We start from the raw sequence: 26543 nt of genomic DNA, 5'->3' as shown, positions 1-26543 counted from the left end.
CGGTGGCTCAGCTGGGCTTCTGGTCCCCCCTGCAGGAGCGGGCGGGGTAAGGACTGGGTCAAAATATACAGTGAATGCTTGAATAAAAATACGGCGAAACACGCACTGCTCTGAGGCCCCTCACACACACCTGCCCCTCACTCCCAACACACTTGGCCCCTCCTCCTGCCACTTTCTGCAGCAGCTCTGGAGCCCTCTTTCCTGAGGGTCTCAGTTGTGCTGCCCTGGCTGCCTTGGTGTTCTGAATGGATTCAAAACATTTCCCTTTTTAGGTCAATTTTTTTTTCAGTGCTCCACCTCTTTATTGTTGAAATCACACGCAATTCAAAGTAACTGTCAGTGAGGCTTCTGTTAAAAGATCTTCCAGCAGACTGCTTCAGTTTTATGATTAAACAATATTGCACTTTAAGATAACTTTCAGGATTCTCTTCACGGAAGGCAAATATTGTTTCATCTGTGCTTTTTCTTTTTAATAATTTTTATTTATTTATTTTTATTTTGTGTGTGTGTGGCCAGCTCAGTCCATCAGGGGGCGGGGCTGGCTGGGATGTGGTGCTGGGGGATTGAACCGCAGTCCCTGTGCTTTGCTAAGCTTGTTCTAAGTAGGTGCTTTAGACCACTGAGCCATCTCACCAGCCCTGTGCTTTTTCTTAAGACAGCAGAAAACTACTTTAAGAATCAGTATTTCAGGGGCTGGTGAGATGGCTCAGTGGTCTAAAGCACCTGCTTAGAACAAGCTTAGCAAAGCACAGGGACTGCGGTTCAATCCCCCAGCACCACATGCCAACCAGCCCCGCCCCCTGGTGGGCTGAGCTGGCCACACACACAAAAATAATAAAAATAAAATAAATAATTAAAAAAAAAAGAATCAGTATTTCAGGGTACAGTGACATAATAAAGTACCTATTTTAGAATCTTAGAGGTTACACTGTAAGAAACTCGTTAGCCCATAACTAGTACAAAGTATACATAGTATTTTTCATTTTAGTGGTCCAAGATGCGAAGGTTTCCAGATACAATTTTGTTCTCTAATACTGCTCCAGGTGGGATGTCAATTCTGTCGCCATGATTTGCAATGATGATAACTGTTCCCTTTAATGAAACATTTTTGCCAAATGTCACATCCCCTGAAACTGTGAGGTGATCCAATTCAAGCATATCTGGTATACTTTCAAATCTTCTTAGGTAATCTTGAACCTTTGTAAATGAACTGCCTACTTTACCCAAGGGCACTGTAGGAAATTCCCACTTTTCACTCCTCGTCAGAGATCCTGCATTAAGGCTAGAGAGGCTTGACATCACAAGCAAGAGATCCGAAGTGGTTTTTACAGGAAGGAAATGGCTTCTTGGAACATTAATACCTAGGGAATTCTCAAAACTTGTAATCGCAGCCCCTACTGCAGTTTCTAACTGAATGACACTGAGGCCTCCGTCCAGAGTCTCTGGATTCACAGTGATTTCCATGTCAATGGCATTCTGTTCCTGCAGTCTTCTAACTGCTGCAAGAGAAATCCAGAGATTGTTTGTGTTAAATATTTTAAATTTTGATACAGACTTGAACTCATCAACGTGTGCTTTTGGCACTTGAGCGATTTCCACCAGTCTCAGTTTGCCTTCATATTGAGTGAGTGTCCCGCCCTTTACATCTGCACGTGTTTTATTTGTGACTTCCATGACCAATTCACAGCGTTCCCCATTGGGTGGTTCATCAGATGATTAAGAATATAAAGGTCCACGTGGCACCCAGATTATCAATGTTAGACACAAAAATATATTCTTTGCCTTCTCCTATAAAGGTGTCAAGCAGACCTGAGTTGTAGGAACTGGCGTAGATATCGCCATGACCTGGGGGTGCCAAGCTTCTGTGTTCTCCCCTGAGTAAGACACATCTTTTGCTACAGGAAGTAAAGATTCTTTATTAATCCTTGGGTACCTGCTTCGATTGAAAGTGTAGATTTTCACACGACAATGATTATACTTCTGTAGTATTTTTTTGGTATCTTCATCCGTATTAAAAGAATTCCTTAAGAGGAACATCTGTATTGTAGGTTTTGTTCAAATGTTCAATTTGTTGAACAGTCACATCCAAAAAGGTGTTCTCATTCCTCACACCAATCAGACTTTTAGGACCTTTGCAGCCGCCCATGCTGGTTCCTCAACCACCACTGAGTTTGACCACCACTAGCTTGTTCGACACAGAAGATGTGTTATCAGGCAGTCCTCTGGCCTTTATCTTTTCATATGGCTGAACTGAATCTTTTGGAGGTCTTTGGATTTTCCCCCAATCCACAGAAGGTCCCTTTTCTTGCAAAAATCTATGAAATAGCTTCCGAAATCCATCAAGATCTTTTTTAGTGTGCTCAAACTCATGTGAGGGTGCTGTGCTAAGTATTTTTTCTAATTCCTTCTTCACAGATAATTCTAGCTCTTGTCTAATGACTTCTTGGAATTGAGAAGCGCCATCTTGAGACATTGCTTTGCTAAGATCTTCGTCTCTTAGCAGCTGAGAAACTGGGGGTGTCTATGGCGCCCCAGAAAAAAGGCTCTCAGGCTGAGAGAATGCCACCTCTGAGGCACTTTTCTCTCCTCCTCTTTCCCACACACAGGCACACTTGGAACCTGTCGCCAGCAATCGCAGCCCAGCTGCTGCGCCCCTCTCTTCCCCACTAGTCAGCCGGCTCCCTAACCCAGAGCCCCCACTTTCTCTCAAAACACCTGCCAATTTTTTTTTTTTTTTGAGTCAGGGTCTTGTTATGTAGTCCAGGGTTGTCCTTAACTCACTGTGTAGTTCAGGCTGAACTCAGCTATCCTCCTTCCTCAGCCTCCTGAGTGCTGGATTACAGGTATGCACCACCAAGCTAGCTCGAAGTCGTTTTGACTTTGGGGGGGGGGAGATGGAAGTCACACGGTGTCAGCTACTGCGAGAAAGGTGGCCAAGGACACAGAGCCATGATTTTATTGGAGAGAAATTGCTGTATATGGGCTTGGGAGATAGCTCAGAGGCATAAGTGCCTGCCTGGCAAAGTGCAAGGTCCTGAGTTCGATCCCGTTAAGAAAAGAAAAGAGGGGCCGGGGAGAGGGCTCAATGGAATAAATGCTTCCCTGGCAAGTGCAAGGGCCTGAGTTCAATCCCTGGTTCTGGAAAAAAAAAAAAGCAAGAAAGAAAAGAAAAGAAATTACTGTATACTTTGGATCAGTGAGGTGTGAAAAATTAATGAATGTTAAAAACTTCATTACAGTAAAAGACAGGTTGCCACAATCTCCCTTTGAATCTTTTCCTCACTTTGAGCCCTTGCCTCAGTGTTCTTGGCAAAGTGTTTGTACTGTAATGAGGTTTTAAATAATTTAAGCCGGGTGCAGTGGCACACGCCTGTCATCGTGCAAGGCAGATCTTCATGAGTTTAAGGCCTCCCGGGCTACATCGTGAGCTTAAAGCTAGACTGAACCACATGGTGAGACCTTATCTAAAAAGAAAAAATCAAACGTTCCCTTTATCTTTGGGTCACTCCTTGATTCACGTGGCCGTGCCCCTCTTCTTCGGTGACCGTCCCTTGACAGGTGAGGCTGGTCCACTCGGCAGGAGCAGGGGAAGCAAACCGTGGCGGGGCCGCAGCGCCCTCTGCCGGCTTCCGCGAGTCACTGCCGCGTCCTCCCCGCTCAGCGCCAAGCCCTGCCTGGCTCAGATGCAGCGCAGAGGTGAGCAATTGCGCAGGCGCACGAGGCCCAGCGTGTCAGCCTCAGCTTTGACCAAAAAAAAAAAAAAAAAAAGTAAAAAAGTGCATCCGATTTCCCTGCGGCGCGTGAGGCTTAAGTGGCCCAACCAGAAGTTCTTAGAAAGGGGAGACTAAGCGGAAGCGGAGGCCGCACGCGTGTCCTGCTCCGCTAGCTGTGGTCACTAAGGCTGGCCAGGCCTGCTGTGCAGTAGTTTTCTCCTCCCCTCGGGCATCCTCCTCTCCTTGTCCCCTTGCCCGCCTCCTGGGACTACAGGTTTTACCAGGTCTTCATGCAGTTACACCTGCGTCTGCAGCCCTTTTTATTTTGGCATAGGATCTCACTAAGTTGCTAGGTCGGTGGTTAGACTCGAACTTGCAGTCCTCCAGCCTCAGCCTCCCAGAGTGCTTGGGCCAACCTCCTGTCAGAGGTAAGGCCACCAAGCAGCCTTCGGGACATGCTGGAGTAGAACCCAGCCTGGCTGGCGGCTCAAGGGCCATCAGTTCAGAGTGGCCAGGGACAGGGGGAAGTCACTTGGGACACACAGTGACCCATGTGTGGTCCAGCAGTCCTCGGTGGCCCGGGAAGGTGGGTCTTGTGTCCCTGTCCATATCTTTCCCAGTGTGATTGTCACCTGTTCATGTGGCTGTCCAGTGCATGTAAGGTACAGCTGAGACCAGCCTGGAATCTGAGGTGCTCCTCCTGCCTCAGCCTCCCCAGGTGCTGGGATTCCAGGCATGTGTGATCGTGCCTGGCTCCGAAAAACATTTAATTATGTTTGTGGTGACTTGGGTACAGGACTCTGCTTTTTTTGAGAAATGTAGGATTTTAATCTGAATTGAGGCATGTTTGAAGTATAAAACAAACCCCAATTTTTAGAGACAGGACCCAAAAGAATCTAAAGTAGCTCATTAACACTTTCATATGGGTTACATGTTGAAATAATACTACGGGGAGTATGGATTTGATAAAATGTTTCATTAAAACTATAATTCTAGCAGGGCACAGGGATGTTTGCCTGTGATCCCAGCATTCTGGGAGGCTGAGGCAGGACAATCAGGCGTTTGAACCCCGAACAGGCAAGTTAGCAGTTTAGTGAGACCGTGTCTCAAAAAGGGGGTGGGGGTGGGGCGCTGGGGCTGTAGCTTGGTGCAAAGGCCCTGGGTTCCATTCTCAGTACTGGGGGGGAAGGGGGGACCAGGGAGATGGCTCAGTGGAATAAGTGCTTCCCTGGCAAGTGCAAGGGCCAGAGTTCAATCCCCGGTTGCACACACACACACACACACACACACACACACACAAAACAAAACCAAAACAAAAACAAAGCAACAACAACACCCAAAAACCACACCAATGCTGTTCTACCTTGTGGTTGTTTTTGTTATTGGCAACAGGATTCGTAAAGCTGCACACACAGCAGCCCACAGCACGATGGAGGATGACCCTCCTCCAGGTGGTGACCCTGTGGAGTGGGCTTGGAGGGCTCCAGGAAACTGTGTCTCCTGAGGACAAGTTGGTGTCAGGTTCATGGTATGACATTAGTGGGTTGCGGGCCAGAGGGGACCAGAACAACATGTTTTGACTGTTATAATCAGATGAAGAAGTAAAGATCTCTGGCTGCAAAACATTTTTGAGTAAATCTATTAGGTCTCAGGGTATTACTTCTCCTCTTCCTACTCTTACCTGTCCCCTTTTATTTGGAGACAGGATCTTGATTTGTAGCCCAGCTAGTCTCAGACTCACATTGATCCTCCTGCCTCAGCCTCCTGAGTGCTGAGATTACGGGCGTGTGCCACCGTGCCTGGCTAGGGCCATTTATTCTTAAACCAGGCAGCCAGACCATCCACATTCCTGAGTGCTCTGGTCAGCGGCTCAAAGATAAAAGGAATAAGAATGAAGGTGACGTTTCAAGTCCTCCTCATAGTACCTACTTTTTTTTTCTGGCTGGCATGTGGTGCTGGGGGATTGAACCGCGGTCCCTGTGCTTTGCTAAGCTTGTTCTAAGTAGGTGCTTTAGACCACTGAGCCATCTCGCCAGCCCTAGCTTTTCAATGATTCTCCACACTGATTTCCACAGTGGCTGCATCAGTCTGCACTCCCACCAGTGATGGAGAAGGGTTCCTTTCCCCCAGAGCCTCTCCAGCATTTGTTATTGGTTGATTTCTTGATAATAGGCATTCTTCCTGGGGTGAGATGGAATCTCAGTGTTGTTTTAATTTACGTCTCTCGAAAGATGAATGATGTTGAACATTTTTCACCTATTTATTGCTGCTTGTATTCTTCCTCTGAGAAGTGCAAACCCATCTGAAATGTCCATTTTTGGATTGAGCCTTTAAATTGGGGAGGGGTCTGGCTTTTTCAAGTCTTTATACGTTGTAGATCTAAGTCTTCTGCCTGAGGGAGAGCTGGCTAAGATTTTTCCCCACTTTGTGGGTTGTCTTTTCACTCAGTGATTTTTCTTGCTGTGCAAAAGCTTTGTAACAGGACGAGACCCCAGGTGTTGGTTCTTTGTCATGCTTCCCATGTCGTCCGTCCGGGGTCTGGTCATGAAATCTTTGCTTACACCTGTGTCTTCAGGAGTTCTACACATCTCCCATCAGATTTAGCGTTTCTGTTTTAATGTTTAGATCTTCGGTCCAGTTCAGTGTTGCTTTAGTTCATGGTGGGAGAGAGGGGTCTAGTTTTAGTCTTTGGCGTGGGAAAAGGCAGCAGGCACTATGTTTTGTAACAGGAAATTCCAGGGACTTTTAAGATGAAATATCAATAGCACTATTGCCATGGAAACTGAGGACTGACAGGTCCTATATCCCTAAGTCCTGGGGGTCCCTGTCCCAGGTGTAAAAAGAGAGGCAGACCCTGTTCTATGAGCAGCCACCTTGTTTCCTCCCCACCCGGCTCTTGAGGATGCACTTTCTCATTGAGCTGGTTTTCTTTGCGATACACCCTGCTGTTCCTTGCGCAGTGCTTTGCCGGATCCTTTTAGTGTCTCTTAGTCCACATCTACAGAGCTGGCTCCTGCACTGCAGCTTAATTCTTACTCTGACCGTTTCACATCCCTGCCCCCATTTCTAGGTCCCCTTCCCATTTGCCAATGTCATCTGTTTTTTTTTTTTTTTCCCAATATCAGAAATTGAACTTAGGACCTTGCACTTGCCAGGCAAGCACTTATTCTACTGAGCTATCTCCCTGGCCCTCTTGCCATCTGTTTTTACTTTGCCTTTTATTTATACTTGGAGTTTCTCATGGAAGAGAATCTGTGACATTTATGCTTGTGTGTCTGATTCATTTCATTTGGCATTGTGGGCTCAAGGTGCATCTGTTTCCCGCAGATGGCTCAAGCCTATCTTTTGGATGGCAGAGTAGTACTCCACTGAATGCAAATCCCTTTCTTTCCTTCTTTCCTTCTTTCTTTCTTTCTTTCTTTCTTTCTTTCTTTCTTTCTTTCTTTTTTCTTTTTTTTTTTTGCGGTACCGGGAATTGAACTCAGGACCCTGTGCTTGCCAGGCAAGCGCTTATTCTACTGAGCCATCTCCCCAGGCCTCAAATCCATTTCTTCACCCATTCACCTGTTGATGGACACATGTGCTGCTTCCAAGATCTGGCTGTCCTGCCTCATGCTGCTGCAAACATGGGTGTGCGCGGGTCACTGCACCCTGAGGTCTTTAACTCTACACTCACCTGATACCTCTCTGGTCCCTTTTTCATTTTTTAAGACAAGTTCTCACTAAGCTGCTAAATGGCCCAGAGAGGCTGGGCTTCTCTGGCTTTTGATCTTACTGGTTCAGCCTCCCAGAGTGGTGCATTGCAGGTGTGTGTCTCCATGTCCAGCTAAACAAAAATATTTTAATTAAAATAGGGCCGGTGAGATGGCTCAGTAGAATAAGTGCTTCCCTGGCAAGCGCAAGGGCCTGAGTTCAATCCCCGGTTCTGTAAAAAATAAAATAAAATAAAAGAATTAAAATAATATTTGTATAGTTATAAAACATTATAAGTAGCCAGGCATGGTGGCACATGCCTGTGACCCCAGAACTTGGGAGGTGGAGGCAGGAGGATCACTGTGAGTTTGAGGCCAACCTGGGCTCCACAGTGAGTTCAAGGCTAGTCTGAACTACATAGTGAGATTTGTCTCAAAAGAGGTTTTATTTTTTTGTCTTTTTGAGACAGGGTTTTGCTGTGCAGCTGAGGCTGGCCTTCAGCTCTTTTTTAATTTAATTTCTTTGGTTGTGGCTTGGTCTCACTACACAGCTTGGACTCATAGTGATCCTCCTGCTTTCAGCCTCCCCAGTCCTGGGATTACAGGCATGCACCACTATGCCCAGACTCTGGCCAGCTCAGCCTGCCGTGGGGATGGGGCTGGCATGGCATGTGGTGCCGGGGATTGAACCGTGGTCCTGCACTTGCCCAATCTTGCCTAAGCAGGAGCTTTAGTCCGCTGAGCTAGCTCGCCACCCCCCTTGAGCTCACTTTGAAACCCAGGCTGGCCTCAAACTCCCAACAACCCTTATGCCTCACTTATCCTCCAGAGTGCTGGGATTGCAGGCATGTGTCACCATGCCCAGCTACCAAAATGTTTTTTAAATTTTTTTTTTTTTTTTTTTTTTAGTGCATATTTGGGATACATAATCAACACATGAACTGTGACAGGTACACATCCATTTTTAGTCCCTTTTACTTCCCCTTCCCTTCTTTTCCTTCTTCATATCTCTCCTTTTGTTCTGGCAAAAGGGTACCTTTCTGTTTCCTATCAGAAGGCTTCAGTATAGACCAACTCAGACCAATTAACAGACTTAAATTTGGGCCAATTAGCAGGCTCAGATTGGGACCAATCACAGGCTGCCACTGCTCTGTAAGGCGTATTCCCCACTGCCTGTATTGAGCCAGGGGGCTGTCTCTGGTTCCCTGGGCCTGTGTAAATAAAACCTTTCTCTTGTGGTCTTGTAAATCTCTTTGAGGTTTATTTCTTGGATTCTGCAAGTCTAGTCAGGATTACTGAGTAGTGTGGCCAGAGGGGCTTTTTTATTTTAAATAAAGCTGTAAATCCCTGGGCTGTTAACCCTGCAGAGCTCCAGAGAGTGGGCCTTCCGTGGCATCAGGCCCAGAGCTGTCTCGAGGAGGACCCTTGCTGGCACTCGGCCCAGGCTAGCTCACAGGGCTGTGTGTGCTTTGCTGATTCCTAATCCAGGGCCCAGGCCGGACACTACAGGTCTCGACAAAAACCTCTGCTCACCTCCCTCTGCCTGTGGGGCCATGTCCTTGGCATCTTCCGTCAAAGTGCCAGCTGGATGACTTTTCCAGCAGGTCTTTGTGGGGCTGGAGCAGGCAGAAGGGACCCTCCTCCGCGTGGGCTATGAGTGACACCGGCGCTGCAGGAGGGTGTGCTGGGAGGAAGGGGCTGCCAGGGCTGCAGGCTGGGAGGGTGGCAGCGGGCCTGGGCAGCTTCCAGGCAGAGTCAGGGCCTAGGATGTGGGCGCCGCTGCTTGGGAGTGTGTGTGCCTGCGGAGGGGAGGCCGCGCTCACCTCACAGAGAGCAGCAGAGCGCAGGGACGTGAGCGCAGCCGCCCCACCCTGGGCCTTCGCACCAGGCCTTTCCTCCTGGTCTTCTGGCCTCAGAGCTCATGGTGTCGGGTGAGATACTCAAGGCCCGTACTTTCCAGGCGAAGAGGTTTATGTTGGCTCATGGGTTCAGAGGTCTCGATCCTGGCCAGCTGACTCCGCCAATGCAGAAATATCACGGCGGAGATGTGTCCTGGAGCAAAGCCGTTCACCTCATGGTGAACGGGAAGCAGAGAGCAGGGGAAGCATCAGAGAGAAAGGACTCAGGGTCCAGACACAGTCCCCCACGTCATGCTCCCATGGCCCACCCAGAAAACCCCCAAAGTGTGCTCTACTAATCTCCCAGGTGTCCCCCAAGCCAATCCAGTTGAATGTCAAGATTAACCGTCACACACAGTGACCCAGAGGCCGGCCAATAGGTCCTGCTTCATGAAGGTTTCGCTACCTCCCATTAGCACCAAGCTGGGGGCCTTTTGGGGGACTGACACAGACCATAACACCCAGCCTGTCGAGCCCCACCGTGCGGACGGGGGCGCAGGCTCTCCCAGTGGGTTGTGGCGGTGAGGGGCCTCTTGCTTCTCCTTGATACCCAGCCCACAAAGCCCACAGGGCACCGCAGAACACACACGCTGCGTTCACGCCCCCTTCCTCCCACTGTCACCTCCAAGCTGGTCCGGCAGAACGGCCCTGACTCCAGCAGAAGGCATCTCTGAGTAGAGCTGCACACCCTGTGGCCATGGTGACCAACGTGGAGTGTCCTGTTCACATGTCTTGTGACGAATGCCTAGCTGGTCCACCTGACAGCCCGTGACATGGGATCTCAGGCTAGTGGCTCCTTGCTACCTCGGAGGAGCAGCTGCCCACTATGCCCACAGGCCAGCAGCAGCAGCAGCAGCAGCAGGACTTGCTCGGTCACCTGTCCCCACCCATGCCTGTGGAGCATTCAGTGAGCACACCTGCCGCGCCCAGGCCTGCTGCAGTTGCAGACTCCCTGCTCTGACAAGCTGCCTTCCGGCCACTTTGCCTTCTGCGCCTTTCTGGCTCAGAGTCCTTCATGTGCACAGCCTTCTCGGCACCCTGCTTCCCGCAACATCCAGAAGTGTTGGGCCATGGATGTGACGCTGTGGCTCGGCTGCTGTCCTCAGGAGGAGGGGTTTTTGCACCAGTGTCACATGGGAGAGCCTTCCCGCCTCTCCCCCCACCCTGGCTCTGGGGAGATGGTAGTGTTGCACCTGAAAACACCTGGCCTCAGTGGGTCAGCCCAATTTGGTCCCCAGCTATGACTTCCCTCCCTGATAGAAGGCCCATCCCAGTAGCAGCACACTCTGCCCAAGCGCAGTAGCAGTGGCAGGAAGCTTCCTCACTTGCTTCTTCCCTTTGATGCAAAACAATGAAGCCCATCAATCTCATGTCTAGGAGCTATTACCACTGTTTATAGCCCTCTGTGCTCTTTTAAAACATTTTTAAATTTTGATACAGGGTCTCACTACACAGTTCAGACTTGTAGTGAATCGCCTGTCTCAGCTGCCCCAGCGCTGCGATTACAGGCATGCATCACCAAGCCAAGTTTCAGGGCTGGCACAGCACGTGGTACCAGGGATTGAACTCAGGACCTTGTGCTTGCCAGGCAGGTGCTTATGCTACTGAGCTATCCCTCCAGCCCTCTCTGTATTCTTGCACCAAAAGATATTTAAGAAAAGTTGGAGTATCCTGCACTTCAAGCCTCAGGGCCCAAAGCGCACTCCTTTCCCTGTGGCTCCCTCTGAGGCAGGAAATTCCTGGCGCTGCACCTATACCACCAATTCAGAACAGATGTTTTTATTGTTGCATTTAATTTGGGGCTCACTGAGGATCAAAGAAGCAAAGGGTGTGCCCAGGGCGCAGACACTTCTGACCCTTAGCACGCATCACTCAGTGAGTGGGGTTAGCCAGCTACGGGTCAGGCCGCGTGGTGGGGGAGGGGAGGGAATATTCTGGGAGAACGTCAGGCTTGTTTTGTCCAGTTTGAGGCCAGTGAGGTCTTCCTGAAAACACACTCACACACACCTCATGCAATACACTCAGCCTGACACATACGACTTTAACACAGCACACGTTACACATATGCACATGTTATGTGTATGACAGCCAACACCCACCCACTTATTCACACCCATATAGCACACACATGCACACATCCCGCAGCTCATGATGTGTGCATACCCCTCACGTGTAGGTGTCATAGCTGCTAGAAACCCTCGACCCCTACATGCATGCACACGTCAGTGCACAATCTCACCGCACACGTTGGCCTTGTGTTCGGCAATCCACACGCGTGCCATGGGCTCCTTGCTCTGACACATGCAGCAAGGAATAAGAATACAGAATTACGTCTGGCCTTTCCAGGGGCAAGAGAGAGGGAATTCTAAAGGTTGGAAGAGAAAAATTCAAGTCTCATGACAGGAATATTTCACTAGATCACCGCAGATTTCTAACTAGAAACCTTACAGGCCAGGAGGGAAAGGGATGCTGTGTTGATTGTGGGTCCAGAGGACCTGCTAAAACTAAACTGCAAAGACCCAGAAAGCCAGAACTGACCAGTAACAGGTGACGGTGCTTCGTCAGTACTAAAACGTCCAACGAACAAAAGCTCAGCACTGGATGGATTTGCTGCTGAATTTTACGAAAGTTTTGAAGATAAACTAACATAAATTCTTTTCAAATGATTTCAAATTGTGGGAAGGGGGGGAACACGTTATGAGGTCAGCATTACTCTGAAACCAGACAGGGACATAATAAAAGAAGAGAAAACTGCTTACCAGTATCCCAATATCCAACAATACATAGAAAAGATCCCACACCAAGGTCAGGTGGGATGTATTCTAGGATGGAAGGATCATTCACTATATATGCAGATTGATAAATGAAACACATCAGCAGAATGAAAGATAAAAAACCATACAGTTATTTCAATACATGCAGAAAAAGTATTTGATAGAATTTAGCATCTCTTCGTGATAAAAGCCCTCAAAAAACCAGGAACGGAAGCAATGTGGTCATGGCTGTGTCTAGATGTCCCCCAAAGTCTCTTGCAGTCATCGATGGGGCTTTTTGGAGGTGGCTGGATCTGGCGTGTGTGCTTCTGGGACTAAGGGCGGGTAGCCTGGGTAAGACACAGGGACAGAAAGAGGCTTGCCTCTTCTTGCTTGTCCCTTGCTTATTGTGCTACTTTCTCCCCACCACAAACTGTCTGTCCCCTGCGGTGCCACTCTGCCACGCCACCCTGCCTTGGAGCCAGCTGCCTGTTTGAGGAGACTGACGCCTCTTCAAACTGGGAGCTAAATAAACCTTCCTCCTTTAACTTTGACATCCATAGCGAGAATGCAATGGTGGGAAGCATGGTGGTGCGCACCTGAGATCCCAGCACTCGGGAAGCTGAAGCAGGAGGGTTGCCACGAGTTCAACACCAGCCTGGATTACAGAGAGAGACCCCCGTCTTGACAGTACAAAAATCAAAACCAAAGCCAAAACCAAAACCAAAACCAAAACCGAAACCGAAACCAGAACCAAAACCAAAACCAAAACCTACAATGGATAAAAGAACACCTTCTTCAGTAAATGGTGCAAGAAAAACTAGTTATGGACAGGAAAGAGAAAGAAACAAGACCCCATCTCTCCTCATATACAAAAAAATCAACTCAAAATGGATTTAAGACTTGAATAATGCAAGACCCTAAACCATGAAAGCACTAGAAAAAAATGGACAAGTGACCTGGTAGATGTTACTGTGGTGTACATTTATATGTCCTCTCCAAGCCTCATGAGGTCACAGGTGGGGCTTTGGAGAGGTGGCTGGGTCGTGGGTCCCTGCTGCTAGGCCAAGGGTGTCATAACAGTGTTATGCCCTTCATTGAATTAGTGTGGTCCTGGGTGTGGCTGAATGGATTTACTCAGAGGAAACCCCACCCTAAGAGTGGGTGGCACCAACCAATAGGCTTGTAGCCTGGATGGAATACAAGGAGACAGGAAGAAGGCGGGCTGCTGCTCCCTTCCGCCTGCCTGGCCACTGGCTGTTGCCCCTCTTGACAGTCCACCACCATGCTGCCCTCCTGTGGAGCCTGCTTACTGTGAGCTGAGACCTCTACAAATTGTGAACCCAAACAGACCTCTCTCTCCCTTTAACTTGTCAGGCCTTTTGTTCCAGCAATGAGGAAGTAACTGAGACAGGCATTTCTTAGACAAGGTTAACAAAGATAGCCAAAAAGTATATGAAGGGGGCGGGGAAATGGCTCAGTAGAATAAGCACTTCCCTGGCAAGTGCAAGGGCCTGAGTTCAATCCCCGGTTCCTAAAAAAAAAAAAAAAAGTGTATGCAGAGAACAATATTATTAAATATTAGGGGAATGCAAATCACACCTACAATGCATAAGTGTGGGTATGTGTGCCTGTGTGCAAATTCAAGTTATGCCCTTCTAGCATTAAAAGAAATCATTATAGAAATTATAATATGCAAAGTAAGAATACTCATTCATAAGTTCAGCTACAATTGAATTTTGTTTTTAATTTATTTATGTATTTGGTATAGGGTCTCACTATGCAGCTTGGACTCATAGTGATCCTCCTGTTTCAGCCTCCCCAGCACTGGAATTATAGGCGTGCATCACCATGCCTGGTTTCCATGGCTGGCACAGTGCATCCAGGGTTCCAGGACTGGCATGGCAATGTGGTAGTGGGGATCGAACCCATGTCCTTGTGCTTGCCAGGCAGGTGCTTTGACCACCAAGCTATCTCTCCAGCCTACAGTTGAATTGACTGAGACCATGCCTGGATGGCGATGGTGAGTCAGCATCACCAAAATTCAAAAGCTACCGAATGCATGAAGCCACAGCTGTGTGTGGTCACGGGCTGACAAGTCCTTAGTTCATCGAGACGTCTTATCTAAGAGGAATGAGTGGGTAAGTTTAGAGTTTATGGCCCTGAAGTAAGAGCCAGATGCCTGTTTAAGTTTCAAGTCTAGAAACCCGCCTGTTATGGGCCTGGAGCGAGAGGAGGGACACCTGTCTGGTGGGCTGAAGGTTTCACGGAGGATGGTAGATTAAGCGACTGCTATTGGAGGGCGATAGACATATTGAGAAGGACTTTCTTGATTTGATGTGCTACTGTCTGATAACAGAATGGATGTCTTATATAAGATCAAAAGTTTTTTTGGAGTACAGTATTCATATTTTAATTTGTAATTAGATTTAAATGTGTTAATGTCTTAGTTTATAGTACTTGCTTATAGGCATGGGGTTGGGAACTTAATGTTGAGTAAACGTATAATGGTTTATGCCGTGTTATACATTTATGTACTCTTGCATATTCTAATCTCACCTCAGTTAGAAAGGTTCTTTTTTTTAAATATTTATGTTTATTTATTTATTGTGTGTGTGTGTGTGTGTGGCCAGCTCAGCCCACCAGGGGGCGGGGCTGGCTGGCATGTGGTGCTGGGGGATTGAACCGCGGTCCCTGTGCTTTGCTTAGCTTAGTTTGTTCTAAGTAGGTGCTTTAGACCACTGAGCCATCTCACCAGCCCTAGAAAGGTTCTTATAAAAAGGATAAAAGATAATAAATGCAGAAGAGGATGCAGAGACAGGCAAAGTCTCATACCGGGTTGGTGGGAATGTAAATTAGTGAAGCCATCATGAAAAACAGTAAGTGGAGACTCTTTAGAAACTAGAAGGATGACTTCTCTATGACCTAGCGAACAGCGAACCCCTCATGAGTTTCTATTTAAAAGAACTGAAATTACTGTGTTGAAGAGACATCTACACTTCCATGCTTACTGCAGCACTAGTCCCAGGGGTCAAGATAGGGAGAGCTGAGGTGTAGCCGAGTAACAGAACAAACACTTGCTGTTATGGTTTGTGTCTAGTTGTCCCCCCAAAGCCTCATGCAGTCATGGGGTGAGGACTTCTAGAGTTTGTGTTAACTCATAATCCCCTGGGATTATGTGTGATCCAAGGCTGGGATTATGGGTCTTAGTACTGCTGGGATTACCCATAGGTGGGTAAATACTGGGAAGTACCTATAGGTGTGAGTACTTCCCCTACCCTGGGGCAGGTAATTTGCATTACAATGTAAGGTGGGAAGAGAAGCCAGCGGCTTGAGCTGCTGCTACTTCTCCCTTGCTCTCTTACTCTTTGCCACCGCCATGAAAGGTTGCTTTCTGCCCTGTGCTGCTCTGCGTTGGACCCAGCTGAGTATGGACTGAAACCTCCAGTAACTGTGAGCTAAATAAACCTTTCCTTCCTTCATTTTGAGTGTCGGGTATTTGTCCCAGCAACGAGAGAAGAGTAACTAAGACACTTGCCTATTTTATGTAGGGCCTGAGTTAACCCCCAGTACCACAAACCACCACTACCACCGCCGCCAACACCACCACCACCAAAGATAAACATCCATCAGTGGATGAGCGGATAATGAAGAACGTGGCACATGCAGGAAGGTGTCTTAGCTACTTTTCTCATTGCTGAAACAAAACGCCCAATACCCATAGTGAAAGGAGGCAAGGTATACTGAAGCTCACAGTCTGTAGAGGTTTCAGCTCATAGTTGGCTGGCCCCAAGGTGGGGTGGCATGGCAGAGGGGTGTCACAAGGAGAAACAGCTCATGGCAGGCACAAGGCAGCAAAGCAGCAAAGGAGTAGCGAGCGACAAGTGATGGCAGCAGCCCTTTCTGTTTCTTGTATTCCAACCAGCTACACACCTCCTGCAGGTAGCACTCACACCCAGGGCAGGCCTTGCCCTTATCCATGCTCAGAACTAGGCCAGACCAACTAGTGGCTGAATTTAGTGACTGCACACCCTATGTGTCAGCATCACACACTTAATCCCAGCATCATGCCCTGTAGATCCACCCACCTATGGCCACAGGAGGCTTTCGCATCTAGACACAAGGCAAAGCAGTAAGCAAATACTGCTCATTCACAGAAAGAACGCAGTGCTACCACTTGGGGCACCCCGGATGGAAATGGGGGACATTCTGTCAGGTAAAATAAGTCAGGCACAGAAAGACAAATACTACATGTTTTCCTTTAGATGTGGAAGCTAGAATGTTGATCTAAAAAGGAGAATAGAATAGCAGGCACCAGAGAGGATGGTTAATGGTTTTCAAGGTGCATTTGGATTGGAGAGATACTGCATTCTGTGGTACTGGGAACTGAATCCAGGACTTTCTGTTCAGGTACATCCGGGCCTTTAAAAAAATTTCTGTCTCACTAAATCGTTAAGTTGCCCATGCTGGACTTGAACTTGTGATTCTCCTGCCTCAGCCACCCAGGCTGCTGGGATTATAGGTGTGGGCCACTACATCCAGCTAGGAGGGATAACTTGAAATGCTCTATAGTACTACAGGGTGATTATCATCAACAGCAATTAAATATCAAATATTAAATATAAATATTAATATTACATATTAATCAGATATCAAAATATCTAGCAGAGTAGATAAGGGATGTTCACAACAAAGTTGTTAGGTATGCTGAAATCATTACACAGTGTGTACATGTATGGAATGACACGGTACCTCATAAAATGTGCAATTACTATGCATCAGTTACGGACAATGTTTTCTTGCAAAAAGAGACAGAGAGTTATGCTTTGAGCTGGAGGTGGGTGGGAAACATCGGGGGTTTAGAGGGACCCTTTCTGCAGTGTCCCCCATTCCACCTTTAGTCTGGAACTGGTGAAACCCTCAACCTTGAGGATAAGCTGAGGTTATTTCCATGTCTGTCCAGCAGGGGGAGTCATGCCTTCAGGAACTTTTCAAAATTCTAACTGCAGAAGGGGCAGAGTCAAGAAGCCTCAGCTGGCTGGATGGGGAGTGGACTTGTGGACACCAGGAAGACATGCCACTGCAGAGAGGCCCTGGTTGAAGTACGATGCTTGATCACACTGTCTTGGTGTTAGAAAAGTTGCACACACATCCCGGTACTCTGGGGAGCTGAGGCAGGATGATGGCGAGCAAGTTCAAGGCCAGCCTGGACACCTTCATGAGACCCTGTATCAGAACAGACAGGGGGTTGGCCAGATAGCTCAGCAGACTGAGTGCCTGCTTTGGCAAGCGCAGGGACCAGGTGGTCCCACGTGCTGTGCTGGTCCCATCCCTGGGGCGTGCTGAGCCTGCATGGTGGCACACACCTGTGATCCCAGCGTTGTGGAGGGTGAAAACAGGAGGATCACCATGAGTCTGATCTGTGTAGTGAGACCCTGTATCAAATACACAAATGAAAAAAAAATTCTTTCCCAATTATTTAAGAGTAAGAAGAGTTACAGAATAATTTAACAGTGGGGCCTGATCAGGAGAGACAAGGAGTGCGCAGTGATCTGAGTCGACTTCCCAGCTCTCTACCCAGGGTCACTGCCCTATTTGCCCCAAGTCCAGAAAACTCACACAACACAGTCCTGGGGGAGCAGGGCTTGTCCTGAGAGGCAGGCCTGGCCCAGGGGTGGGGTAGTCTGGCCTAACATTACTCAGCACTGCCCTAAACCAGGATTTCAGCAGGCAGAAAGCTGCCCCCCCACCCCATGATCTCTGAGTCCTGGCCTCTGCATTCCCAGAACTCGGTTCTGCTGTATTTCAGGGTCACAGTGACCAGACATCCCGGCCCAGGCGGAGGCTGGGAGTTGAGCTCTGGATGGGGGAGCAGTGTGAACCAATGATGACCTTGGCCCTCCCCAAGGTCAGCTCCTCTGCCAAGGTGCTCTCTTCCTGCTGGCAGTGCCATCTGGGCTCCCAGATCCTCACCTGTGTCCTTTGTGGTGCAAAATGGGAGGACAGGAGGACAAACAAGGGGGGGCGGAGCAGGTGGAGGCTGTGAGGGGGTTGGGATCGGTGGGGTGGCCCCCAGCTTGGAAGATGAGGGGCCCACGTTGGCATGGGTCTGGCCTTACTGCCCTGTGGCAGGAGCCCCTGGGACACAGGTGAGGCCCTCAGTGTGCTTGGTGGGCCTCTGTGCTGGGGTCCCTAAGACAGAGCAGGGCCGACTGGCCCTGGTGTTTGTCCTCCTATCCTGGAGAAGTGAGCCACAGTCCCTGGTGGGCGGGGCCTTCATGGTGCTGTCTGCCCTTCCCGCCCCGGGAACCCCTTCTCCTGGATCTGGCTCTCGAGCTGTCTGTAGAGCCTGGCCTCTGCTTCTCCAGGTGTGTTGCCCCCTGGGACATGGGGTGACAACTGGTCCTGGATCTCCTGCTGTTGGCACAGGTGGCTGGGTCAGCCTGTCCCGTGATCCTGATCCAGGTGTGGAAGGCTTGGGTAATGGCGCCATCGGTCACCTTGACCCCGTCCCCCATCCTCTCGGGCAGAAGGGAGGACGACTGATATATATATATATTTCCTTTTGTGGCACTGAGGACTGAACGCAGAGTTCCTCCCGCAGCTGGCTCTCATCTGGTCTGACTCTGAAGTCCGCACCCAGTCTGTCCGCAGCCTGTTGCAGCCTCCGCATCCGACTGCTGTAGGCTTCCAGTCCACTCCCCACTCCCACTCCCGGCTCAGACTCCAGAGCGCGCGCCCCGCCGCCGGGGCGGCCGGGACCTGCCAAGCTGCGGGGGCGGCCGGGAACTGCCAAGCTGCTCCGGGATCGGAACTAGCGCGGCAAGACCATCTCAAGAGCTGGGGGCGTGGCCTGGAGGTATTGGGGCGTGGCTAGGGCGGGACGGAAGGATGGGCGCGTTAGGGCGTGGCTTAGCCAGGCACCTCCCCTCTCCCGTCCCATCTCTGCACCGCACGCCCTTAGACTCGCAGACCGCCGAGCCATGGAGATGCGGTCTGGGCGGCCCCAGCTGTTCTGGCTGCTGCTGCTCTGCGGTAAGGGGGCGTCGGCCCGGAGCTCCGCGAGCCCTGTCCGCGCCTTCCCCTGAGCTGGGGAGGGGCGCGCGGTGATGCGGTCCTTGGCCACCCCGGGCCGGGGAGCGGAAGGGAAAGCAGGGATTGCAGTGGCTGCGAGGATGCGTGTCTGCCGCGGAAGCCCGGGGTCTGCGGTCCCATCCCTCCCCGGGGAGCGGTCTGAGGAGGGCTGAGCGCTCAGTCCTGGCCAGGAGCACGTGCACACTGCGCAGGCGTCGGTGGGGGGCACCCCGGAGTGGGTGGCCTTGGGCTTTCTGAGCCCTGAGGGAGAAACATTGTTCCCAAAACGGGAAAAGCTTGTTTGAAAATCCAAGAATAAGAGGCTGCGTGGATGCGCACACGTGCTCATGTATGTGGACGTGTGTACTTGTGTGTGCGGCGTGTGTGTAAGGGCTTTTACAGGAGCTAGCTTGCCAAGGGCTGGGGGTTGCCGGACGCCAGGTCCTGGCCGGTTCTGGGCTCTGTCCTGGTGATGGAGAGCCTCTGGCTGGGTATCAGAGACTCAGGGTCTGTCCTTCGGGGCCACTGTGCTGTGGTCCTGCAGGATGGGTTCTCTGCCGGCCCCAGCCTCCCTGGCTGCAAGCTTGTGCATGCAGTTTCTTCCTCAGCTCTAAAGACTTGGGATTCAGTAAACAAGGCAGGAAAGCTGGGCTGTACTTGGTGGTGACACCCCTTCCTTTGCGTGGGCCTCTGGAGGAGCTTGACTTTACGTCATGTTTTCCTGGGCAGAGCGCAGCTTTACGTCATGTTTCAGGTGGGGAGGGTTTTTAGGACGCATGACTGAAGCAGAAATCACTGCAGCAAGCGCCTCCTATAAAGGTCCCTTTGACAGGCTGTGGCTCCTTCATGGCTGAAGAGCTTGGGTCCCTGCTGAAGGTGCTGGCACTCCCATGACTGCCCCAGCGTGGGGGAGGGAAGGACCACAGGCAGAAGCTGCAGAGAACCCTCCTCCTGTTGCTGCATTGTCCACACAGCCGCTGCGGCCATCTCCTTGTCCCGTTTTGTGGTCCTCATTGTTCCCCCACTCAGGATCTGAGCTCTCTAGTAGGGGTCAGCTGCAGTCTCCCACAGACCTGCTTGGGTTGGCTTGGCCAGAGCAAGAGTCATAGAAGCTCACCGTCACATGCAGTTTGCAGAGCAGCATTGAACTGGGTCTGCCCTCTGGAAAAGGAAGAGCTAAGCTGCCCAGCTCCCAGGAATGGTGGCCATCTGTGCTGTGGGTCCCCAGCCTGTAAAATGGGGGTCTGGCTGCTGCGGGGTCAATAGCAGTGGTTCCTCCTGACCAGCCCTGAGGACCAGTTCCTACCCAGGAGGGTGTGTGTGTGTGTGTGTGTGTGTGTGTGTGTGTGTTGACTCCAGCAGGTGTCCACTCAGTAAGAAGCTGTCAGTGGGCCCAGGTCTTGCCTGGATCATTTGGTCTGAGTGAGAATCCCCGGGATCTTAAGATCAGCAAGATACAGCCTCCTGCCTCAATTTCCCCGACTGTAGTGTAGGTGCAGCTCTAGCCATCTGTGGAGGGCTGCTGTGATGGTCAATGTGATTGACTTTGCTCCATCCCTACCACATGTCACTGGGCATGGGACTGTGGGGAGAAAGGGCTCATGGGTAAGTTGGCATATGTGTGTGGCAGGTGTGCTGCTCAAGGGCTTGTGCACAGCACCCCCTGCATGGGTGCCCTGAGTGTGAAAAGATGCCATCATTTTGACCATGAGTGGAAGTAGTGGTGCCCTGCCACTGGGCCACCTGTGGTAACACTGATCACTGATGTTGTTGTCCTGTTGGTCACCAGTGGGATCAAAGGCAAGACAGACTGGCGAGTAGCTCTGGGGACCTAGAGTCCAGAAGTCAGTGGCTTGTCAAGTGCAGGGCCATGGGTTTTTAGCACTGAAGTTGCCTTGTAGATTGTCTGGCCGTATTTGTCATTTTACACATAAGGAAACTGAGGCAGAGGGCCAAGGAGGGGAATTGCACAGGGGGAAGGGACCCACTGTGGCCCACGGCAGGGACCCATCGTGCTGGGTCTGGTGGCTGTTCTTTTCCTTCCAGAAGAATGAGGCACTTGGGTTTCATGTTGATGTGACAGTCACTGAAGATCTTTTGAGAATGGATATTTGGCATGCATTTGGATGGATGTTTATCATCTCCGAGTATGTGGAAGTCCCGAGGACAAAAAGACAGGCACGCCTGTTTGTTCTTTGTTTCCTGGCAGAACTAGCCAAAATGGCTTTCTATTTCGATTCAGTTCCTAAGAACGTCACAGATGCAGCCAGAAGCTTGGGTGGCCGTGACCAACCACTGTCTGGTGTTCTGGGGCTGTGTCTTCTTCACCCTGTTGCTGTTACCTGGCTAGTTCCACAGCGTGTGCCCTGCACCAGCCTCGGGCATCATCACAGCCCCTTGGTCAGGAACGCTGCACACAAGACCTGGTGTGTGGCCCCAATGGCACAGCCACCACTGCCTGGGCAGGCTGTCGCCGCACTGGGGATGCAGGATTCAAGGCACTGGGGACACAGAAATTCTGGGGGACACAAATTCCAGGTTTTGGGGAGGTGCCTAGGGATGCAGGGCTCAGCATGACAGGCTTGTCGTGAGGGGTCGCCGGTCCTCTTTCGGTAGCCATGGCAGAGGGTCCTCCCTGACAATGGGGTGGAGGGCATCAGTGTTACTGTGGGTCAGCTACCTGCATGGGAGGCCAAGGGCTCAGAGGAAGTAATGGTTCTAGTGCGGGGTGTGTGTGTGTGTGTGTGTGTGTGTGTGTGTGTCTGGGACTTACAGGACCTTGTCCCAGGGTGCTGTTTAGGAATATCACAGTTAATGTGAAGATGTGTCAGATGTATCACATGGGGAGATGGGGAGATGGGACCTCTACGATGACAGATACCTCTTGGGGTTGGGGCCTGTACCTGCGTCACTCACGCTGTGTGTCCCACATGGACCAGGGCTGCCCTCCTGCCATCAGGGGAGGTGTGGCCAACCAGGGCCCTCAGATCAGATGCCTAGAGTTTGTTCTTTTGCAACCATCCTTGCCAGAGCTTAGGACCTCTCTGGTACTCTTGAGCGCAGATAGTCTGACAGGCCACCGGGGAGGAGTGGCACTGATTGGAAAGCAAGCCTTCTTAGGGTTGTGCCCTGAGCAGGCAGCTGGTGGGTGACTGGTGCTCAGTTGTACGTTGCACACCAGCCGCTGGCTCCGAGTGTGGTGAGGCACCCGTATTCCTTGGCCATGAAGTGTGTGGATAGGGAGTTTTCACGAGGGCTGCAGTCCTGGTACCTGCCTGCAGGTGGCGCTCGGCTCTGCCTCTGCTGGGCTCGTCCACCCTCATTTTGAGCCCGGATACAATTTGGGTTTCTTTGGAGAGCCAGGTCAGGTGAACTTGGCTGCAGGCCAGCCTGCACTGTGACTCGCAGGTCCTCCGCCCTGCCTGTGTCCACCTGCGTGTCCTCCTGCTGCTAAGGGTGTGGTCATCTCTGGTTGAATGTCCATTTACCCAGTACCTTTCATGGGGGCTTTAATGTCATCTGCTTTTTGATGCCCCCGGCAGACCCCTGGCTCTGGGCTCCTGTCTATCTAGTCTGTGGCTTGTAAGTTCCTTGCCATTGTCGTCTTGATGATTTGGTGATTTCATTCTTTGCATTTTGTCTCGGGTTTTCAGTAGAAAGTAGGTCCATGTTTCTGCCTAATGCCTGGACATAGATGTAGATCTACTTGTCTCCTCTATGCCTGTATAGTGAGGCTTCTATATGCTTCAAAAAAATCCTGTACTTGGCTGGATGTGGTGGTGCACACCTGTCCTCCCAGCACTCTGGGAGATTGAGGCAGGACTGCACGTTTGAGCCCAGCTTGGGCAACTGAGTGAGACCCTGTCTTAAAATAAAAAAGGGGCTGCAGCGTGGTGTGAAGGCCCTGGGTTTAATGCCTGCTACTGCAAGGAAAATGAAAAAAGAAAAAATAAGTCTTTTTTACTACCTTTCTTTTTCTTTTTCTTTTTTTGTATTTTAGGGAAGGGACTACAAGGTGTTCAGGGTCTCACTACTAGATCAGACTTGTAGTGATCCGCCTACAGGATTACAGGCACACGCCACTATGCCTAGTCTCAATTGCTGGCTCAGAGTGCCTCAGAAGTGGGGCCAGCATGGTAGGCCAGGGATCAAACCCCTGACCCCTGTACCTACTTGCAGGCACTTTAATCCACTGAGCTATTTGGCTGGCCCAAGACATCTTTTTATACCAGCTGCAGGTGGCAGCTGTCAGAAGATGTGGGCTGTGAGCAGGTGTCAGGGTCCAGGCTGCCACTGAGAACTTGTGGGGTGTTGAGTATGTGATGTGGCCTCAGTGGCCTTGTTTCTGTGGAGGGAAGGGTACGCACCTTGCAGTGGCTGTGAGGGTTCCCAGTGGGCTGCGCTCTGGTGCCAAGGGGCCCAGTGTTGATGAGCCCTGCTGGACAGTGCCAACTGTTCCGCTCCCACCCTCGCAAGGACACTGGCCCGGGGTCTTGATGACGCCAGGTCTCTGTGTCACTGGGTGGTGAAGAGGCAGATCTGTCCTGTCCCCGGGGGTACAGGAGGGTTGGGATGAGGGAGGACCTGTGGGCCTGCGAGGGGACATCAGCCAGAGGTATTGCTGAGGTCCTGCTTGCAGAGGCGCCCTGGCCACCTCCTGACTGTCCCTTCCACAGACGCCTGTGCCCACGTGTGTGGCTGCAATGAGACCCGGATGCTGGAGAGGCTGCCCCGGTGCGGGAAGACCTTTGCTGAGAGGATGCGCGATGTGGCCGTCTGGAAGTGGTGCGACCTGTCCCAGTTCATCGTGTGAGTGCCCTGCTGCCCGCCACACTGCCCGCCCTGCTGCCCACACTCTACCTGTCTTCTGGGTCTTCCTCAGGGTCCGTCTGGGCCTTACTCAGAGCTCTGGGGATAGTTGTTGTGAGGGCCATCCTGGGCAGCAAGGACTTGGAGACATGGAGGGTCACAGCGTGTGGCTGCCCTCATTGGCTTCCCACGCCAAAGCTTTTTTGTGGGTGCCCAGAGGCTCCCCAGCCTCAGATCTGCTGATAGGAGAAGGTGGGTGGGCCATGAGGTCTGCGGCTCTGTGGAACAAATGAGTGAGGGAGGGGTTTGCTTCAGGTCCGGCTGCCAAGGTGCCCTCAGGCCTTGGCACATGCAGGGACCCAGGAGCAGTCCCGGGTCTGGAGTCCAGAGTCCAGAGTCCTGTGCTTCCAGCTCTGCTCACCCAGGTCACCTGGGCAGGACAGGTGTGTCTGACCTGTGTCTTGGTGTCTGCTGACTGCCAGCCTCAGACAGCTCAGAGGCATGGGACCCTGCCGGCAGGTGGACAAGAGGGCCCTGGGCTGGCTGCTGTGTCCCTGCCCTCTTCCAGCCTTGGGGAGTACAGGCTGTGGAGTGTGCCGGTGAGAAGCTCCACGCAGGAAGCTTTTCCTTCTGGGTCAGCCACCCCTTCCCAGGACAGCCCAGGAGCTGCTGGCTCTTGGCAGGTGTCCCCCAGGTGCCTGGCAAGCATCTTAGGTGGGGGCTAAGGCCCTGCCTCATGATCCCAAGGGATAGGGAGCTCACCACCTCTACAAGCTGGCCCAGCCAGGCATGGCGAGGTCCTCAGAGATGCATGGCCGAGCTCTGAGCTCCGGCAGCTGGCGACCTTGGCAGCCTCGAGAACCATCCAAGGCCACTTCTGGGCAGACAAGGCCAATACTGGAGGTCCTGCTGTGATCATAAACAGGGGACCGCCCCCCAAGGGAGGCAATCTCCCCGTGGGAGTCAGAGAAAGGGGGGCATTGGGGCTTCCAGCTCTGATCTCCCTTCCACCTGGCCCACAAGAGCAGACCAACTGAGATGTTTGGAAGAAACCTGGCCTCAGAAAGACCCTCCTCTCAGGTCCTTAGAGTGTCCCTGGATTGTGACCCCCTGGAGGGACAAGTGGCCATCACCAGGTCCCCATGTGCCTTTGGCCCTGGTCATGCAGGGCATTCTGGGAGATCGTGCTCTCGAAGTCACCGTCGCAGATAGGGTAGGACACCCACGTGGCCAGGAGTGTGGACATGACTTCCAAGGTCATGTTCCCAGTAGGTAGCTGGGGGCTCGGGCCCACAGCGTGCCCTGCCTGTCCTCTTGCCTGATGAGGAGTCACCTTCTGCCTCTGCAGGTTCTATGAGAGCTTTACCAACTGTACCGAGGAGGAGACCATCGTCGTGGGCTGCTACTGGCCCAACCCACTGGCCCAGGGCTTCATCACCGGTGTTCACCGGCAGTTCTTCTCCAACTGCACGGTGAACAGGGCCCACTGGGAGGACCCGCCCGATGAGGTGCTCATCCCGCTGATCGCGGTGCCCGTCCTGCTGACCGTGGCCATGGCTGGCTTGGTGGTGTGGCGCAGCAAACGGGCGGACCAGTTGCTGTGAGCGCGGGCCGGGCCTGCTGGAGCTCTCAACGTCATTGCCATCATCGTCAAGGCTGATACCCTTCTTCCCAGGTTGGCGCTGTCCCTGGTGGCAGCTGGCTGGGACTTCATGCTTGCCCTCGTGTCAGAGCTTGTGTGCCAAGCATTGCATCTCACACCGTCTGCTGCTGAGCCTTGTGGTCCCTGTGCTGGAGAGGGTGGGCGAGGGCCCTGGGTGAAGGACGGGCCAGGAGCCCCCGAGCCCCGAGCGATCTGCCTCTCTGCTCCCTCACTGCCTGGGCTGGCATAGGGAAGCCAGCCCCTCACAGGGCCTCCTTCCTGGGGTACTTGAGAGCCTGTGGTCCTGCGCTGTGTCTGCTGCCAGCTGTCCTTTCTCTGAGTAAAGAGTCTGTGTCCATACCTTCACCGTGCCTTGTTTTATTTCAGGGTAGGCAGAGTGAGTTGCTGCTCTTGGGGACTGAAGAGTCTGCTATATCCATGTGATAAGTGGGGAGTCCCAGAGGCCCCAGAGCTCCAAGATGTCACATTCAGAGACTGAGAGAACTGGCACTCAGGGAAGCGTTGTCCCACAGGAGAGGGCTTTGCCTGTGGTTGCAGCCCTGTCTTGCTCCTCCATGTCCTCTTTGAGGCCACCTGGGACTTTGGGGAGTGCAGTACCTGGCTCGGTCCTGTGGGGTGGGCACATGCTGGTCCTGAGATGGGGATGCATGAGTGTCCCAGAGTGCTGGGAGGGCCCGTGTGGCTTCTCAATGTTAGGTGCAAACCATAACAAAGAATAAGCCATTTAAAGTCTCTGGAAGTTGACCTGCGGCCACGCAGCCAACGAAGAAACATTTATTAAAGAAAATGGGCCAATCTAAAAGACAGATGCTAGCACTTGAGCCATGGCCCGTGCAAGCCCCAGAAGTCACGATCCTCACCCCCCAGGTCCCAGTCGCAGGAGGGTGGGCGGCCAGCGTGTTCACCCCAGCCTGGTCATTCCCTGAAGGATTGTCAGTTTC

General features: G+C 51.5%; 1 protein-coding gene across 1 annotated transcript; it reads left to right on the top strand.

Moving 5' to 3' along the window:
* Nucleotides 1-18985: 18985 nt before the first annotated feature.
* Ramp3 (receptor activity modifying protein 3) lies at nucleotides 18986-25947 on the top strand. Its single transcript, XM_004630354.2, has 3 exons — nucleotides 18986-19091; nucleotides 23807-23939; nucleotides 25288-25947. Exons 1-3 carry the CDS (start codon nucleotides 19040-19042, stop codon nucleotides 25541-25543), a joined length of 441 nt encoding a protein of 146 aa, XP_004630411.1. The 5' UTR covers nucleotides 18986-19039; the 3' UTR covers nucleotides 25544-25947.
* Nucleotides 25948-26543: the final 596 nt, after the last annotated feature.

This window comes from Octodon degus, unplaced genomic scaffold, assembly GCF_000260255.1.
Source record: "Octodon degus isolate 3935 unplaced genomic scaffold, OctDeg1.0 scaffold00035, whole genome shotgun sequence".
Classification (NCBI taxonomy): Eukaryota; Metazoa; Chordata; class Mammalia; order Rodentia; family Octodontidae; genus Octodon; species Octodon degus.
Note: the sequence above shows the minus strand (reverse complement) of the source record. Positions and strands in the feature narration are given on the sequence as shown.